Below are 19636 nucleotides of genomic sequence, written 5' to 3' on the forward strand. Positions count from 1 at the left end.
TATACCCACTTAAAAATGTGCAATGACACGCAACAACAAATGTTTGTGACAGAAATCTCACTTCAGATATTTGTATTCACAAATATGGGGTTGAGTAATGTGACAGCAAACTAAACTAACACTGTAGAACATGCCGAGAGACTTCTCTCATCCTTCATCAACCCGCACCTCGCTGAGCGTAGTGTATGTGTAGCCACAGGGCCAAATGCTCCGCCTACACTAACGCCAGTATCCTCCATTCACCGCACATTTAAGACAATTATAAGTAGCCTATTTTATTTTGTCCCCTGGGGTCAACTTTTGTGATCCAGGCTCAGGTCCCTGATGTGAAAAGTCCCCTTACTGCTGTATATTCCATTATATTTTTGATATATTTTGAATGTCATCTGTTTTTTCTTCTCATAGGATAAATAAAGGTTTTCCCACCATAAATTGTATATATATATATATATATATATATATATATATATATATATATATATATATATATATATATATAATATTTAGGTAGTACAGTTTACCCACTACAATACATTAGACTACACCACTGTGTGTTAGCAATTGTGAAATCTGAGATGAAGAAGCAGAAAACCTTTCAGATCAGTTCTTAGGCTGTTTATTTCTAGAGCAAACAATTTCTTTACATTGTTGCAAACCTATCACAGGTGGAAGTTAACAACAACAAAAAACCTGTACAGTTTATCATGAGAGAACAAAATAAAATAAAATATATAAATACAGGTATGAATATTACATGAACGATTGAGACAAAACAAAGACTGTAGTGTACTGTAGAACATGCATAGTGAACAGTTTGCAAGGAATACCATGTAGTCTGTTTTAAGGACCAGTAATGTGATAACATATGCTAGTGACCGGTAGTTTGCAGATTTGTGAACTTTGCTCTTATGCCATTTGTGGATTTGCGTTAACTGGCCTGAAAACAAAAAACTACATGTGGGCTGATTGATGACTGAAAGTGTTGAGGGAATTCAGGGGAAAGTAGAGTAAGGTAGAGTGCAGACAGCCATATTACAGAGTTTACAGGGCTGCATGTTGCTGAAATCATTTTCAGTACTAATACTTAAAAGCTCATTTATAACACAATACTGTACATTCATTTACTTAAATAACCACAGTTGACCCACTTGCAGTGGATTCCCCTGAATGAAAACACCACTCAACTAAAACAGTGAGTCCCAAATTGTCCATCCAAGGACTCAGGCCATCCCCAGGTGAGATCCTTATTATTATGATGATTACAGAATAACATAAAATAACATAAAATAACAGAATTTTAAAGGCATAATGATATCCAGTAATTAAAAAAATCTAATCAGATGAGGGAAACCTTTCCCAATCAGGGATCCATGGCTGGACTCGGATCTCTGAGGGGTAAACTATGGGAACCCATCAACTTAAAGAGAGATCCCGTTGCAAGATCCAACTTTTTTTTTAAAGCTTCTTGACACCTCAAACTTAACACTGAAATCAAAAGCCGTGCGCAGAGGTATGACTTCTCAATACATGGTTGTGGTCAACAGTTGTTGCTGCACTTTGTACCTTTTACATATGAGTGTGGCGAATGGGACTAGCTCCTCTACCAAAACATTCTATCAGAGATGAGTCATCTGATGATGTCACAAGTGCACTTTAACAGCCAAAAACCTGGGCCCTTCAAAACAGCAAGTTGGCATGTGCTGCAGATTACAGGCAAGCTTGGTCGCTAACATGCAGAAAAAGTGAGAAAGCCAACCTGAAGCACTGGTCAAAAAGTGTATGTACAAAATACATTTTATTTGTGGATTTGTGGGGTTATTGCAGAAGCTGTGGATCATTGCATCATCATAGGTTAAGAACACTGCCGAGCTCCGTTTCTTCTGCTTTTCACATTTATTTTTTTGAGAGCCGAGAGTTACAGTGCTGTACGCCCCATTCACTCTCCGCAGTCCCAGTCAACTAACATCCGTGTGTGTAAAGTGAATAAGGCCTGGTAATGTCTTTTTTGACTGTCCCGGATCGCTGGTCTCCCTCACAACTCCAAGCAGGGAAAACATGTGCAGTATTTACAAAGGACGTGTGACTCTACTGAGCAGCAACCTTTAGAGAGTTACATGCCACAACCAATAGGCAAAGAAAGCACTGCTTTTGAACTTAATGCAGACAGTTCAGTGAGAAAATACAGGCAACACAACTTTGCATGTCAGCTTCTGTTGATTGTGAATTTCAAGACAAATTGGAACTTTGTGACGTTTAACAGCCATTTCATCTTCTGTACCTCAAAATAAAGACCTGCACTACATTTAAAGGATTGTCAATTATGTAGCTGATAAGTTTATCTTTTGGCAACTTGTTACCGTGTTGAGTGTAACATAATTTTTTGTGAGGGGGATTCAATTGATTAAGCCTCTCTTAATTACAAATTAGCATTAAAAAAAGACTACAATCGATGCCCAGGCTTCTATGAGCCACCAAAATGATCACTTAACTTAAAACATGAACAAAAAATTATCATACAGTAATTTTTTCTGTCACATTGTTCCCTTACACATTTCATTATTTCTTTTTCATAAAATATTTGGTTTTGATGCTCCCCAAACCTATGGGCTTCTTGCCATCACTCGGCCAGCCAAATGACATTTCATCCCAATCACAAATCTCTCCACTTTGATCATGAATATTTCACCGCATCATGTATAAACCCTTTAATCTATCAAATTTGGAGGCTCAAGGAGAAACAGGCTGCAACAGACAGAAGGGGGTGGGGAGGTTGTGGGAACAGTGGAGGAAGAGAAAGTGCATTTCCTGTATCCAGAAACTCCAAATGGGTTGATTCTCTCCCCATCAGTCTAAACCCAATCCACAGTTACATTCAAACGTTTCTAGAGCAAAAAGGTGGGGAGGAGGAACTAAATGACAAGTAGAATCTCCTCGACACAGGAGGAAAGCGCACGGGAGCTCAAGTTATGATGAGGAGGAGGGGTGGGGGTGGGGGGGCTCAGAGACAGAGAAGTCTGAACGAAGCGCGGCTATGCCCTGGAAATTCTCCAACGCTGTCCATCCACAGGGTTTCCACAGAAACCTCCCTCCATTAGCTGTGAGAGGAGACGTCCGAGGAACTGCTGCTATTGCTGTTGGTCGTCTGGGCTCGCTTGATGTACAGGTTCAGTAACTTCATCTGCAAACAGGCAAAGACAAGACATATTAATCTTTTCCTCAGCACAGTGCAAGCATGGATGTCACACCTGAAATCCCTTTGAGGTCTCAATATAGTTCTTTCAAACGTTCATTTTGAAGAAGCAAGACTTCTTGATCATGTTATTTTAAACTGGACGTCAGAAAGCAAAAGGTTCCCTTCATCATGTACACTAGTGGTTCTCAAAGAGTTTGGCAGGTGACACTTTAAAGTGACACAATGAGTACTTGGGACCTAAACAATATGCAACTAAGGGCTGAAACGCTAACAAAGTGCCTGCCGCTAGTTAAAAACTAAAATTAAAACGTGTCAAAGGATTATTTTTTAGCAACTAATGTCTACCAGAGAGGACAAGTTAGCTGTTAGTAAGTTAATGTTAGCTATTTGTTAGAAAGCTAATAGTCTTGCATTGCCAGACCTTCCTCCACAGCGCTGCGGAGAAGGGTCTGGCTAGTCCACACAGAATTCTAGGATGAGAGAAAAACATGCTCTGGTTTATTGGCATTTCTTTAAACCAATCACAATCGTCCTGGCCCTCAGACCTCAACCCTTACATAACCCACGGACGCATGTAGTCAAAGTCAAATATGACCCTGTGCTTTATAACTGGACAACCGGCTGAGACCTGCTAAGAAATAACAACATGGGAAGATGATAAGGCTCTGCATCTGGGGAAGAGGTCTGGTGTGTGTGTGTGTATGTGTGTGTATCGCTAAGTGAAAATGCATACATGCAAAGAAATGCCACAGTCATTACCTTGCTGCCTGTGAGCTGTGCCAGGTGGGGTTTGAGATCCTCGCCAATCACAGAGTAGATGGCCACCAGACAGAACACACTGGCCTTGCGAACGCTGCTCTCTGTGTTGTCATAGCCCTGCAGGGAAACAAGGCAGTGACACACGCACGCACACACGCACACACACACACACACACACACACACACACACACACACACGAGGGGTCAGCAGGAACGTGGGAGGAGTTGCAAAGAGTGCAGAGTACACGCCAGCATTTCCAGGGACAAATAAGGCAAATAGTTCCCAGTGTCCTACTTTGAACCTTGTCTAAACATGCCTTTTTGGAGCTGACAAGGATGTCTCTGCTCTGCCTGTCCCCAAAAACTCTTGTGTTATTTAATCCATGTGAATTAGGACAAGCATTTAACACTGCTTTCTGGCAAACAATGTTCATCTAATTATAATTTTTTGGGGGGCATTTCTGCCATTATTGTATAGGAAAGCGGAGATATGAAAGAGGAGAGATAGGGGAAGACATGCAGGAAAACCGTCACAGGTCAGATTCGAACCCTGGACCTTCTGCTTCGAGGAATAAACCGCTGTATATGTGCGCCTGCTCTACCAACCAACTGTGGCTAAACGGCCACATGCTCATTTAATTTAGTTGTCTTAAAAGTGTTTTTGTTTATCATTTTTGTGAGCTCTATCATACTTTGAGGCTGTCAAAATGTCCAGTGAGAAACAACTATTTCAAGTTTTTTTGAGCAACGAATAAATCTAATCCGTAAAAATTTGTAAATATAACACAGTCTGGATATTTCTTTGAAAACTCTTTCAGCGTCTGAACTAACAGCTATTTGTAAGGTGTTAGCGTCAGACGCAGACCTGCAGGAGTCCAGGGATGATGTCAGGCAGCAGCTGCAGTAAGGAGTCCTTGGCGATGCGTTCAATGACTTTGGTTTGCATCTTGATGGCAGCCAGGTTGATGGGGTAGTCGGCTGTCTGCACAATGGGGCACAGCACCTTGATGCACTGCTCCGGGTGGATGGAGCCGGCCAGGGTGGATGCCGCCTCCTCGGCCGCACGCACAACCTGAAAGCACATTAACATGTATTTGTTAAGATCGATAAGAATGACATACTATATCAGTTTTCACATCACAACTGTTTACTTGTACAAACCTTTTAACAGACTTTAAAATTGAAAGTACTTTCTCTGCTCTACTCATAAACAGTACACAGAATGTGTAACATTTTGTACACCAATAATTATAGGCAATAATACAGTATTTATAAAACATTCCAATTTCCCTACAAAGATATCTCTCTTCAGATCAAAAAGCCATTATTTGGGCAAGATGAAAACCCAATAGGTCTATTCTGGCTCATCACACCTGCAATGGGTCTCTATTGATAATCAGATTGTCTTAATAATGAGGGTACTTTGAAGCCTTTTAAAACCAACAATTATTAACTTTTTGAACTCTAGGTTGTTTTATATATCTTAGACATGCCATACACATGCATGTGTGTGGTGCTACACACATTCTATAAAACCTTTCAAAGTAAAAAATAAAGTGTTTTTAATATGAAAGTTTTCGAATTTATGAATAGATGGAGGAAGATGTCATTTTATGTCTCAGTACTGTCCAAAAAGGTTTTTATGTGAATGTACAATATAGAGAGGCTGTGGCCACCTCTATTTAAAGCTGCACAAATATTTTCTTTTACAGTATATTAACAATGGATCAAATGTGTAATGTGAAAGGGATCACTTGTAGTGGTGAACCGACAGAGCATTATCACCAACAGACACAGTATTTCCTTCAGGAGTTAGAAGAGACCAAAACAGATCTAAAAGTAGAGTGAATACTGGACAAACACAACTCAAATAAATGCTAATGCAGTGTTTCCTCTATGTTGATTTGACCGTGGCAACATTTCTGCGCCCCACGGTATCAGATAGGGCTGTATGCCTGGTCTTGCAAATTTGTTAAGTTAACTGGTGATTTTCGTTGTTTGTATTCTTCACCTGCTAGCTAAATTGCTAAATTGTTGATTCGATAGCGAATGCTCAACGCCCTCGCTCGCGTTTGTAAAAAAAAAAAAAAAAAAAAATTAAGGAAACATTGCTAATGTTGCTCCGTATCTGTCCAATGTATACAGGTAAATAGGCAACAGTCTGCTAACACATATATATATATATATATATATATATATATATATATATATATATATATATATATATATATATATATAATATCTCAATGGACCGTTTCAGCTTGTTCTGCCGTCTCCAAGGGAAAAAGGAAATTAATTAACGCAGCTTCAAAAGACTGCAATCTCCAATTTTTTTTTTCTTCATGTGGGAGCTGTGTACCTCCTTGTGAGTGTCTTTGTGAGCCTCCAGGGTCTTCATGATGGTTAGCTCAGCATAGTTTTTGAAACGGGCCGGCTGGTTCCTCAGAATTTCTTTCAGCAAACGCAGGGCCAGGGCTCGGATGGTGTGCTGGAGGGAAAAGTAGCACTGTGAGAACCAATATCCTCCACACACACAACTTTAATGTATGATGGTTAGTTGAGATGGTCCGCTACTATTTTTTTCTTCCTGATAACGATTCTAATAACTGAACTTGCGTAACGGTCGATACCTAGTACCGATCCGATACCTAGTACCGATCCGATACCTAGTACCGATCCGATACCAGTGTGTTAAAAAATACATATATTTTCTATGTTTTAACTATCTCTGTATGGATGTGATATGATTGCTATCATTTTCATATGGCCTGGCTCGGGTTAAACTCTTTGTGAAACATGAACAAACAAATAATGAATGCCATAGAACTTTCTTTATTTTCTATTCAGTTTGATAGTAAGTCATAATGAAAAAAGAACGTAAATTATCTACTTAAAGTAGATTTTCTTCGGGGGTAAATTACGTGGAATCGGATCAGTGCATAAACTCCAGTACTTGCTGATACTGATACCAACATTTTAGACAGTAATGGAGGCTTTTCCGATACTGGTATTGGTATCGGAACATCTCTACTGATTAGCAAACCTCTCACTCAGATTCACATGCAGAGCCATCAAATAACGTACATCTTTATCACCCAGTGTCTCCAGCAGGAGGAGTAGAATGGTTTTAAAGTGTTCATCCCATACAGCCAGGCTGTCTTCTCGTGTGATCTTCAGCAGTTCCACCAGGGCGCATTTACGCTCCTCCGAACGCTCGTTATGATTGGACAGCTCCTTCAGCAGGTCGGGTACCAGGTCGGAGCGGTCCTGACTGACTGCTAGCAGAGAGAGGAGGAGGGAAATAAGATACTGACGTCTTGCCACGGCTCCAAAACAATGCCACAGTCATTTCATCTAGCGTCAGTTCAATGTGATCAAAACTAGTAGAAAAAACTCAACCAATGCTGTGGGAAAATTTGACCCGTTTCCAATGCAAACTTGTAAAGCAATCTCTCTTCATTTCAAAATGGATGGTAAAACCATTCATATTTTACAAATACATGTTATGATTTTTTATTTTTTTCAGAAAATTGCACTTTTAAGACTAAATATAAAGTGGAATGAAATGCCATGATGGAGACTGTAATACATTCTGTGAGAAATACATCTCTGAATTAAAGGCCAACTTAACAGCTAAGTACGTAATTATGGCCTAAAGTCATGGCACTGTGGTACTTTCATGTTACATTTTAGAAATTAATTTGGCAGCTGAAAATGTAATAATTTAAAATAGATTTTGACATTGAAGGGATAGTTCAGTAGAGGGAGAGGACGGTTGATACGCCCACAGTTTGGAGAAGCAGGTGTACCGACACAGAGGCTAAGCAATGTCCTGCTGTGGACAGGGCAGCAGGTAGAAGTATTTCAGACACATGAAAAAAGGTCCACCTAAAAAAATCAATATCAGTTTAAGTGTCCGCCTGTGAAGGTGGGCATGGTTTTCATTGAGCAGCAGGGGGAGAGGTGTGGAGTTAGCTCATGAGATCAGTGCCAGTGTGCACCAGAGAGAAGCAGGGCAAGCAGTTGCACAGTTGGAAAAGTTTTTTTATTTATTATTATGTTAAAAGTGGTTGTGGTTTGTGCTTAGAGTAAACTACAGTTAAGTCACAATACATGAAAATTGTCATTTTCATGTATTGTGACTTTGGGGAATCCCTTTAAAATACCAAAGTCCCATAACACAAACAAACTGACCAATGGAGGCAGCGGAAGAGCAGCAACTCCTGTGTTCTGCTAAGTAAAATTACTGTTTTTGTTGTTGGAGTCTGGTGGCTTTGAAGAGAGATAATGGCTTCAGTTCCCCGTCGTAAAGAGCTGTCTGACAGCAAGGTAAAGCGCTGAAAATATTCTAAATATAGCGTACACTTAAACTGATATCGATTTTTTTTAGGTGTCTAAAATGCATTTAGCTGTTGCCCCCTTCCACAGCAGGAGCGAAACAGACGGGAATTAGCATCGTGCATATCTGGTGCAATACATTTATTATACACTGCCCCTGATTTAAATAAGCCAATAATTTATAATAAAATAAATAATAAATAAATTATTAGTTTTGTTGTCATAACATATGCCATTATTTATTATTTACAAGTATGTTAAAGAGAGACATATATTCCTCTGCCCTTTCAGACGCTGCCTTCCCTCTCCTCTGACTGCTGCTCTGATTCTAGAATCTAGAACTGATTGCATCTCCTTGGGTTCCCAGATGTTAACACTGAATTTTATACATAATATTTTGCAGCCAAATTTGGTCTATTGAATTTGAGCCAGTTGGAAATATATTAGTTGAATTTTAAACATTGTATTTTGCATTTGAATTTGTGAACCTAGAAAAATAAAAGTGAAAATGAGTTGAGGCAGATATTTCAGATACATTATAAATATTCAGTTCTAGAAATTCGTTCTTTAAATCTTTTTAATTTCAAAATCCGATGAAACTGATTTATTTCCATAAACAAATCATTTAATTCTTTAAAGGGCTTAACGTGTGACCATAAAACGTCAAAGTTGGCATATACATATACAGTATATATAATAATGTGAGGTTATTCATTTAATTTTGGCAACAGTTGTCCGTGTCAGGTTGGATAAAATGTACTTGTGGCCTTTATCTCTGTGCTATAGGTGTTAGTGTTTATAAGCTAAGATCATGTTCTGCCGCAACACGTGTGTAGATATTTAATTGCTGAGAATATGTTATTCATTATTGACTTAAAAAACGTATGACACATACTACCACAACCACACAAACATTCAGTCCATTACAGAGAATGCTACAACCATTAGTTAAAGCATCAGCCTGTCAGCTAGTTCTGCACTAACAGCAGGCCAGGTGGGACTTAGTGAACACAGAGTTACTCAGTGGAGTTAAAAGATGTTAGAGGACCATGGAATAATGGTGATGGGAATTGAGAGAGCTGGTTGCATAATGCAAACACACAGAAAGGGTGAGTGGAGTGAAGTGCAGTCAGTAAATCAGTCAAACAGTCATCAAGTCTGTCAGTCAGGGCAGGGGAGGCATGTTTACCAGGAGCAAAGACCTTGGGGAGCGTCGTCTTGTTTTCACCACTTTCCTGCCGTCGGCCTGGAGAGGGAAGGGGGGTGGAGGAGGTATGAAGGTGGAGGTGGGGAGGTGAGGGACAGGGGGGGGGCAGGAGGGTGCAGAGCAAAGGATGTGATGATGACAACAACAACAACAGCTAACACACCGACTGCAGCTGCTCTGTTATAACACAGGCCACACTCACACACCTGTGTTAATGGAGAGAATAGGCTCGTTGGAGATGAACTGCGCCTCGCCTGTAAAGTGGACGAGAGTAGGCGGCAGCAGCGGGGGGCGGTGACAAAAATCGTTCTCGGTCGGACAGTTTTCCAGCCGTTTCCAGCAGCCTTCAGGCTGAACAGGAAGTGACAGAAACACTGTGGTCCGATTCCGATTTAATAAAATTTTATCAGACCCATATATAAGCTTGTACACAGTCTCCAGTTGTTTTTATTATGACAGAATAGCTGTCAGAATGCTCTACATGTGATCTGTTGCTGATTTTAATTAACAACACACTGTAGATGATCCATAATCTGAATAGATTTAGTCTCTCTGACTTCTAAACGTAACTATTAGCCACACAACATGTGTTCTGTCCAGAATAAGCATTTAAATCAGACAAATCAAAATCAATAAAAAGTTTATATAAAACGTCATCAGCCCACGTGTGCATGACGTCAGAGCAAGTCGGGATAAAGTTGGACACAAATCTAACTGGCATGCATTGGGCGGCGATCGCCGGTGATCGATTCTGAGCAGATCTGGCTCATCTCGAACGAGCCTAATGCTTCACCTCGCTGGTCTTTGCTCATAGGGGTGAAAAAAAAAAAAATCAAAAATCGTATGTATCGCAGTTTTTTAAAATTGCTTATTTTTCCCTAGAATCAATATTTTTTTAAATTTTTAACCAATGATTCACCTTAATATTTTCTGTTTAAACATCATATCCAGCAAAACAGAGTGAAATAAGACAATTCGGAAAATACACTTTATATACTTCTTTACAAATGAAATAAATGTCAGACTGAGTGACTGACTGACATGTGCATTCTTAATAGGAAATAGAAATGATATATTGTCTCTACAAGAGTATTATTCAACTTTTGTTTTAATTAATAAAAGAAAAAGAAAACCGCAATACTTAATACTATTGAATCTCAATGAATGAAAATCGCAATACAAATGGAATCGGCACCTATGTATCGCGACAAAATCGAATCGGGACAAAAGCATATCGTCCCAGCCCTATTGTGTAAACGTTTAGCCAAATAATCCAAGGATAAAGTTAAAACTGACTACAAAGAATTATTGCCACGAATGTGATGGAGGTTGTCTTGTTTTAGGTCTCAACATCACTGACAGCAGTAGTATACAGGGGGTCTTCCTTTATGTTGTCCAAACGACATGACACATTAAACGGGGGACGACACAGATGCACTAGGCGACACAACTCCTTCTCCTTCCCGTGACAACCTTTTCACCTTTTTTCATGTTCTGAAAATCACAAAATAAATCATGTTTTCTTCACTTTTTAAAGCTCTGAAAAACGTCAAAAGTATGAAACAGTGTGACTCTTTTTAGTAAGCATATAATGTAAGGCATTGGATAAATGAATGTTAATGAGAAATAAACATTTCATTTTCATATCTGAGCATCTCAGTTGTACATGGGAAGACTTTTCAAAAGAAAATGTAATACACATTCTAGTGTTGTTTATGAAGGTGCTGCGTATATGAGACATTTTGCATAGTACGGTTGTAGGAGTTCTGAGAATTATGTCTTTGATTGTGTTTGTTGTAGCCACAGTTTGAGGAGCGTGTGCAACACTGTTTTAGCACATTTTGTGCATGTTGAAATGTGAAATGTGTAAGTAGTGTGCAAGGGACAATACATGCAGTAATAAAATCACAAAACCATCAAAGAAGAGAGCTTCTAAAACTCTACATGTATGTGCTTCGCTGCCTAATCATCACGTGAACTCACAGTCGCGGAACTGCTCCACATCATCGTCAAACACGGCCTCCTTCAGGGCGCTCTTGTCATACGTGCAGATGGTTTCTCCGTAGCCATAAGGAGCAAACTCACGGCCCCGAGGCCCAGAGAAGGAGCGGGGAGATGGCGTGTTGAGGAGGGAAGTCTTGTTGTCCAAGGCTGTGCGACCCCCTTCCACCATGTCTAAGCCAAGACGGGCGTCAGAGCCAGGAGAGGACGCTACGCCCTCTCTACCTGCCTGTAAGATGGGAGAAGGGACAATATGAAACAGGACTCTGAGTTTTTGTTTTTTTTCTTTGGGAGCAACTGCAGCTTTCAAATTATTTGCCATCACATAACAAGGGCTCTAGGGTTCAGCCCTGGATCTGAAGAGAGTCTTCGTGCCTCCAAAAGACTTCCCTGCCTATTCTCTGGCCTGACTCCAAAATCCTAATTTTGGCCGCAAAGATTGTGAGACGTCAGCAGTCTCAGTTAGGCAAATCAAGTGGGTTTCATCCAAAGTTTCAGTCTTTTAGGTTAAAATTCCCTCTATAAGTTTCCATGGACAGCATTTCCTTATTAGGATGTGGTTAAGGGATAGTAAAAAGAAAGAGGTACTAATAACACTGAAACTTTGGAAGATACCCACTTGATTTGATTAACTCACACAGCAGAAGCCTCAAATTAGCTTCAGATAAACTTTGGAATACATTTTTGCACTGTGCTGTGGAATGTGTCCCCATCACTTACATTGAAAGTGCATTAGAAAGAGATCTCTTAAAGCATGAACAACAGCAGTGATTATAGCAAGCCTATCCTTACATCTGTATGAGAGCCAATGGTTTCACTTTTCACCTGAAAAAGAGTTTTTGGAGTTTAGTTACTCTTTAGGTTTAAGCATTTTATGCAAAATGTTAAAGACCGATTTGAACATGATGATTTTGCCTATGCGGTTGCAACACTTTACTATTGGATAGAGGCTGGAAACTCTTAATGTCATTTTTCAAGCAGGAATATTCAGGAAGACGCTGCTATGAAAACTCTTCTCTTTGACTTACGGCATCGTCCCTCTTGCCCTCCTGTCTGATTGGCTCATTCAGGTCCTCCTGGCTCCGGTAGCTGAAGCTCTGGATGGCCTCGGTGACACCGCGCAGTGAGCTGTAGATCTCTTCCGAGTTCATGTTCTCAGTGTCATACTCCATCATGCTACCAGACACACAGACAGAAAGAAATCCACACGGGATGTCTATGAAATGCATATCTGAGGAGGATACACAAGCATGCATTTGTTTTGCCACCATGCAAAGTGCTTTTGCGCTGCTTATGTTAGAAACATTAGTTTGAAAAAGTGAAAGGTCAGGCCTAAGTCATTTTACTGTCTACTTCTTTGAAGTGGCCACACACTACAGCATTAACCACGCCTTAGAAGCCATGTGAATTAATATTTTCATTTGATTAGAGATGATGGCGTAATATGCATTCAGTAAGAAACATACATATAAGAAAACTGAAAGAAACGCTCAACTGTGTTTTGAAAAAAGGAAATTTGGATAAGGATCAGTGTCTGGCTTCTTTGCGGGAATAATGGCCTTTGTGTCTCAGCCCGCCTCATTACCTGGGTGAATATGCTCTGCGGAGGACCCTTAGGGAGGGGGCGGCAGGGGTGGAGTGGGGCGGAGGAGGAGGAGGAGGGGCAGGGGGATGCTTTGATAGTCCGTCGACACCCCAACCCCATAACCGACTGTTGCCACAGCGCAGCCAGGAGGGAGGGAAGGATGGACAGACAGGAGTGAGAGAGCGGGCAAGGCAGATGGAAATCAAGAACAAGTGGAGACCCCAAGACGAGACAAGAGAAGGGAGGAGAAAGAGAAAAACAAGTGTGCAGAAAGAGAAAAGACAAAAAGAAACTAGTCTGAGCTTTAAGGTTAAATGAAAGTGTTAATTTAAGGAGAGAATTGGAAAATAGCAGAATCCCAAACATTAACGAATAATTCTGCCCATCGTTAGTGATAGGCCATTTTCCATATGCTTTAGCCAGAATGATCACAACATGAAGTCTACTTTTAGGTTCAATTACAGACAGGAAATGCAATAGCTCCGTTATCTGTGTTTATGGGCTTCTGCTTGCAGGTAAAAAGACTGTTCAGTGCCTCAGGTGAATGAGCTGCTCAGTCAGAGAGAATTCAACTGTCTTTTAGGGAACCGTTATTATCAGTTGCTGGCTGCATTACACCGGCTCCATTACAAGTAAAAAGGCAAAACTAATTTTTATATATAAGCAGCCCTATATGGGACAACATCAAAGAGCCAGGTTATTAAATGCTTTACAGCACCAATTGTGTCTAAGGTAGTAAATATTTTATTAATCAGCCAAGTGGGTAAGAGGTGTTCTGTAAGTTGTTTTTGATCTGTGGGGGGAAAAAAGATTTGGCTTCTTTATTTCTACCCAAAAATACTTGGAGAAAGATCTAACCTCTCTGACCAACTCACACAGTATCATGCTCCTGCCAAACCACCCGTTAGGTTTTGTTAGTTGGACCACAAAAGATGGATCAGGACAGCAGCAGAAACCAATTGGTTAAACCACAGACATGCATTAGGACAGGAGGTGTGTTGTAGACAACCGTTTAATAACAGGTGGGTGATAAGCTACCTTGGAGACAGTCCTCCATGGGAACAGTTTGTGGGGGAGGTGAGGGGGCTGGTTCTGCTGGGGATATGGCGTGTTGGCGTCCGGCCAATGGTGTTGCTCGGAGACCCCTGTAAGACAAGGAAGCAATGTATATGTTGCAACGCTTGTGTCTGATGGTTCTACTGATCTACAAAACGCCTGGCACAGTGTTTAGAGCTGCACAATATGAGGAAAATAGGCAATATATTTGACTTGCGAAAACTAAACAAATATTAAAGTGTACTCAGTTCTGCTGCTTTCAGTTTTTCTGCTAAAATACAACAAAAATCTTTTATTGAACATATTAAACATTGAACTGAAAACAAAAGGCACCATTAAAAAAAGAATGATAGTTACAATTTAAAGTGTAGTTTTGTAAAGGTACTCTCTTTCAACAAAATAAATAAATCTCTGAATGACTTTTGCTATATGTCGCAGTCTTTCGTGATGAGTTTATTGCGCAAGTTGATATTGAGATGTTGTTAAAAAAAATGGTTTATTGTGCAGCCCTAATGATGTTCATGGATTTTATCTGAGTCCAGTTTCTGTGTAAATGCCATTAGAGCGGATTAATTGGTTTTAGTCAATGTTTATGAACAAAAAGTTAAAATTCTCTGATTCCAGCTTCTGAAATGTAAATGTGTTCTAGTTTCTTCTCTCCTCTGTGACAGTAAACTGAATATATTTGAGATGTGGACAAAACAAAACATTTGAGGCTTTGCAAAACACTGATTGACAATTTTTCACAATTTTCTGACATTTTAAAGACCTATCAACTAATCCAGAAAATAATCAACAGATTAATGGACAATGAAAATAATCATTAGTTGCAGCCCTAAAAGCCATCTAATAGCACAGTGTTTGATTCCACCTACCACACTGCTGCCCGTATTGCTGGAGTTCTTCAGGTGGTTATGCAGCAGTTTGGTGGCTCCATCCTGGAAGGTTTTGGGGAGCGCCCCCAGCAGCATGGTGAACTCTGGGGTGTTAAGCTCAAACAGAGCAATCAGCACCACCTGGGCCGCCTGCAGGCAGCAGAGTGCAACAGGTTAGGATGGAGGACATGGCAGCTTGGCTGTTCAGTTGGTTTCCTTGGTTCCACAAGTACCTTGACCATGTGTTTCTAACAGAGTAAATTAGAGGAGCTGTACGACGTTTATAAAATATAAAAAAACAAAGATAGTACAGGTCGTGACTGAATTATGAATTGTGGTAATATTTGACAATTTTGGTCAGCATTTGTAAAAGCACAGAAGACCAGTCCGATAAAAAGGTTAACGTGACTAAAGGTCAAAACAATTCCGAAACCATGGAGACCAACTTTTCAGCTCCTCAGGGCACATTTTTGGTCAACTCACATATGCATTAGCCTGTAGAAAGAAACTGTTAAAAGGTGAGAGTTCAAAGCTGCATTCAGTGGAAAAATAATAATGTATACAACTTCTCGAGGACATTGTTGCTATATCAACGTTGCAACATGCAAGTGAGTACAGATCAAACTGGAAGGGAGCTGTGGAAAATACTTGTTTGCTATTGTTGCTGGGGAACAGAAGTTTAACGGTACTAAAGTGGTTTGGTTCATCACAAGCCATTATACTGTAACAAGACAGAAACTACAAGCAAAATTGGTCTGAAATGTTTACTCCCTGAGACATTTGAGGGATAACAATAAAATGTATGTGATATTAACTACAGCAACTTCTTAACCCTTAGCTGCCTTTGCTTTGTTTTCTTTTTCTTAAATCTATATATTTTGTTTTACTTTTCTGGTTTCCTTTTGGCATAAATATATTTTTTTTAGAATTGACAACAGGGTTCCCATCATGCTCTAGGTGATATAAATGTGAAATATGATGTTGCAATATGAGTCAATGAGTTAGCTTGGGGCTAACAAGTTATGGTTGTTTATATCTGTTTACATTTTGGTGAATGTGCACTGTGAAAAGTCACACTTCATTAGCTAGCAGTAGTTCCTGGTTGCTGTAAGCATGGATGTAAAGACGTCTATCACATGATTTATTTTGATACTAAAGAAAAATCTACATTTAGTGATTGTGAGGTTATAAGAAACATTATACACATTATAGATATGAATGGAATGAGCCGTTCCAGCTGATTCCAGCAGTGTGTGCGTGAAGTTATGACTCCGAAAATAATAAAGACTGATTGACTATATCAGGCTCGAAAACTCAAGTGGGATGAAACATGTGAGAGTATACACACGCAGTGGCCATTTTATTAGGTGCACGTACAATCTATTGTTTATGCAATGCAACAATTCTGTCACAATGTCTTCCTTAATGAACTTATGAAGATGTTCCGTTTTTGATGACTTTGTCGGAATTGTGTGAATTTATTATACGTTTGTTATCGAGGTCATAGTTACAGTTGCACTGGGGGCTTATATAGCCCTAGTATATATATAATATACCAGGGCTAGGTATTGCCTAAAACCTCACAATACGATATGTATCGTAATATACGTTGATTTTCAATAATGACTATGTCTGTTCACAGAATCACAGCTGTTCATTTTTTTCACAGCGATCGCACAACTTTAAACACTTAAGATTCAGGCCCACAGAGATCTTAAAAGTGAAATATCCTGTTTCTAAACCCAGAGGTATTAATAAATGCAAATAAAATTTTCTTTTTTGTTTTGATGTGTGATGTGGATTGGCCTTTGCTGCCACCTATTAGCTTTATAGTCCACTGCACCATTGGTGATGTTTCTTTTTCTTTTGCTGCTGTATCGATACAGTAGCACAGCCCTAATACTATATATACTAATATTTGGCATCCCTCTTGTACAACAATATAAATGTTAACAACATGCAGGTATGTAGGTGGATGAGAGGTTGTTAAGGTGAGTGAGACAAACAAAATGTGTTAGGCACACAGTAGTAACAAAAACAGCATTCTTATCAAGGTTGAGCAATAATGTTGGCTTAAAAGTCAATTCATACAAAGCAACAAGCATTTCCTATCATTCTGAAAAACAGCAAGGTTAAACCTAAGTTTTTTGTAGTTGCACAACAAGCTGAATCTATTTGGTGAGCGATCAATTTGCAAGGCACAGAGTGATTTTTAGCTTGTTAACAGCAGAACAGCTAGAGCATAAACGATAGAGATGAGTGAGAGATGCCACACTCGACTTTTCACTGTCTTGAAGGTGTTGGTTAGGCACCGGGCAGGCGGGGCATGGCGTGCTTATCGTGTCGTGTTGTGATTGGCTGTTGGAGTGGGCTCTACCTGCTTACACCTTTCTTCCTGGTTGCCCTCAGCGGACAGTAAGGCTGCAGTACTGGACCAGCCAGCTAGCTCCTCGCTCACCCAGTTATGAAGGGTCTGGGGCACAGTGGCAAGGCAGAACGGGCATTACAGCATGAACACAGGTCCTCTACCCTCACATACGGATGCAATACTAAACCAATCTTTCATAATAACCTAGCACAAACCTAACAGGGTGGATCAATCTTCCCAGATAATGGATATCTGTACTCAAACAAATCAAAGGGAGGATTGCTTTCAGCAGCAGACACAACTCTTCTATCCTCGTAGATTTATATTCCGCGTACCTGGAGCTCAGGCACTGATTTAAAAGCTAGGTGAGGGTTTCATTTGGAAGAACAGCAGTGGAAAACCAAACAAAAGAGAGAACATATGACACATGGGAAGATAATGGGCCATCGACCCAAGGCCATCCACAAGGAGAGTACTATTATCAGTTTACAACTGTCACTAAACTAAACAACATGCTGAAGAATTCAAATGACGAAAAAGTGTGGCGATATAGATAACATGCCACTGTCTGTTGAGTGTATCCTCTGATTATTTGTCAGACAAAAAATGATCTTAAAGGAGTGATGGATATGCTCTGTAATTAAATATTTGAAAATCAATTAACAATTCACATCTCATTTCACACTACATTGTGTAACTTCATACTAAACAAGTCTCCAAGCAATTAGTTTTGCTATAAGCTTGCTCATCCACTTGTAATGTTATTGTAACAATTTAGTATGGCATAACTTCCTATGTAGATTACATGTCCATACTAATTGGTGTTAAGGCAAAAAAAAGAAAAACACTAAAAAAGAAAAGAAAAGATTTCTCTGATGTGAGATCTAATGTGTCCTCTTTTTATTTTTCATTATAGGCCATGGGTGGTTTAGAACTGTGACATTGCACCATAAGGACTAAAGCAACCATTATGTCTTGTATCACACCTTGTTTGAACCTAAAACTAAAATACATTAATATTCTCTAGAGATTGTCCTTGTGAGTGCTGAATAACAGGACAACCCAATCATGGACTACCTTCCTGACATCAGAACTTTTGGGTTCAGTGGTCCAGGTGATGATGCGAGATACAGCCAGGCGCGTCTCGCTGGAGTTGACAAAGTCTGTCGGGTCCATCTGCCGAGCCAGGGACTCTATGTACTTCAAAATGGCCACCTTAACCTAAAGAGACAAACACTCAGTCCCGTGTCTTACAATACAAAAAGTTGCATCAATCCCACTTAGCAATCAATATAATCTTGCCTATGAATAGAATCAGTCTTTCTGATTTCACTTTACCTTCAGATTAGGTGTCTGAGTCTGATCGACGATGAACCTCATCAGAATGTTGAACTGTTGGTCAAATGGGAAGGACTCCCTAAGAAAGAGACAGAAATTACAAGTTAACTTTTTCCACATGTAGTGTGTATCCTACACTGCAACATTGTTCAACAAGCTTTAGTTTATAAGATTCTACATTCCACAGCGCTGTGGAGGAAGGTTTGGCTAGTCCACACAGCATTCCGAGATGGGAGAAAAACGTGATCTGGTTTATTGGTATTATTTTAAACCAATCACAATCGTCCTGTGCGGTGCTAAGCCTCGGGAAGGAACTTGTTTTGGTGGAACATGTGTATGTTCAAAAGAGACCGGAAGGTGTGGGACATCAGACCTAAAAAGAGGGACATCTGGTTGAAATTTCCGCAGGCACCTGAACAATCCCGGAAGTGGAATGTCGTCGATATAGACTACACACCTTGTGATATCCAGGGCCTTCTGGACTTTGGCTTGGACCGAGCCCAGCAGGTCGGCCCCCATCTTCTTCAGCAGCTGAGTGAGCAGGACAAAGAGCCAGTCCTGCAGGTCCTCCCTGTGTACTGTGACGAAGTCCACAAGAGTCTCCAGGAACATGCTGAACACCTGAGGCACAGTTCAAATATGTATTACACAACACTGCTTAATTTGACTTAAATCAGATTAAAGTGCTCATGTTCAGACAGATTTAGGTTCATGCCTGTAGAACTATGGATAAAAAACACACTTACCCTCTGTTGTTAATTCCACAGCAAGGCAGACCATGCAACAAGAGACACTCCGTTAGTTTCAAGTCAATCACAGGTCATCATCATCATAATGTATTGCTGACTGTATTTAGGATGCCATGCCTTTACACTAAAGTCATAATTAGTTGTAGTGCTTCAGTTAGTACAAGTCA

At 40.0% G+C, this 19636-nt stretch overlaps 1 protein-coding gene across 11 annotated transcripts in view; it reads right to left on the bottom strand.

The window, feature by feature from the left end:
• Positions 1-600: 600 nt before the first annotated feature.
• clasp1a (cytoplasmic linker associated protein 1a) overlaps positions 601-19636 on the bottom strand; it is a 113601-nt gene continuing 94565 nt past the window's right edge. For 2 of the 11 annotated variants that reach the window (XM_028590587.1, XM_028590585.1), the window contains 16 exons: positions 19467-19469; positions 19178-19341; positions 18721-18799; positions 18460-18603; positions 17392-17487; positions 15015-15164; positions 14122-14228; positions 13084-13209; positions 12527-12674; positions 11481-11727; positions 9480-9536; positions 7037-7230; positions 6312-6440; positions 4818-5024; positions 3953-4069; positions 601-3178 (listed from right to left, as the gene is read on the bottom strand). In XM_028590587.1, coding sequence (XP_028446388.1) covers positions 3092-3178; positions 3953-4069; positions 4818-5024; positions 6312-6440; positions 7037-7230; positions 9480-9536; positions 11481-11727; positions 12527-12674; positions 13084-13209; positions 14122-14228; positions 15015-15164; positions 17392-17487; positions 18460-18603; positions 18721-18799; positions 19178-19341; positions 19467-19469 — 2055 coding nt within the window. In that variant the 3' untranslated portion in view covers positions 601-3091. The remainder of the gene's footprint in view (positions 3179-3952; positions 4070-4817; positions 5025-6311; positions 6441-7036; positions 7231-9479; positions 9537-11480; positions 11728-12526; positions 12675-13083; positions 13210-14121; positions 14229-15014; positions 15165-17391; positions 17488-18459; positions 18604-18720; positions 18800-19177; positions 19342-19466; positions 19470-19636) is intronic. The other 9 variants (XM_028590591.1, XM_028590590.1, XM_028590595.1 and 6 more) reach the window with 7 other exon arrangements.

Source organism: Perca flavescens, chromosome 11 (genome assembly GCF_004354835.1).
Source record: "Perca flavescens isolate YP-PL-M2 chromosome 11, PFLA_1.0, whole genome shotgun sequence".
Taxonomy (NCBI): domain Eukaryota; kingdom Metazoa; phylum Chordata; class Actinopteri; order Perciformes; family Percidae; genus Perca; species Perca flavescens.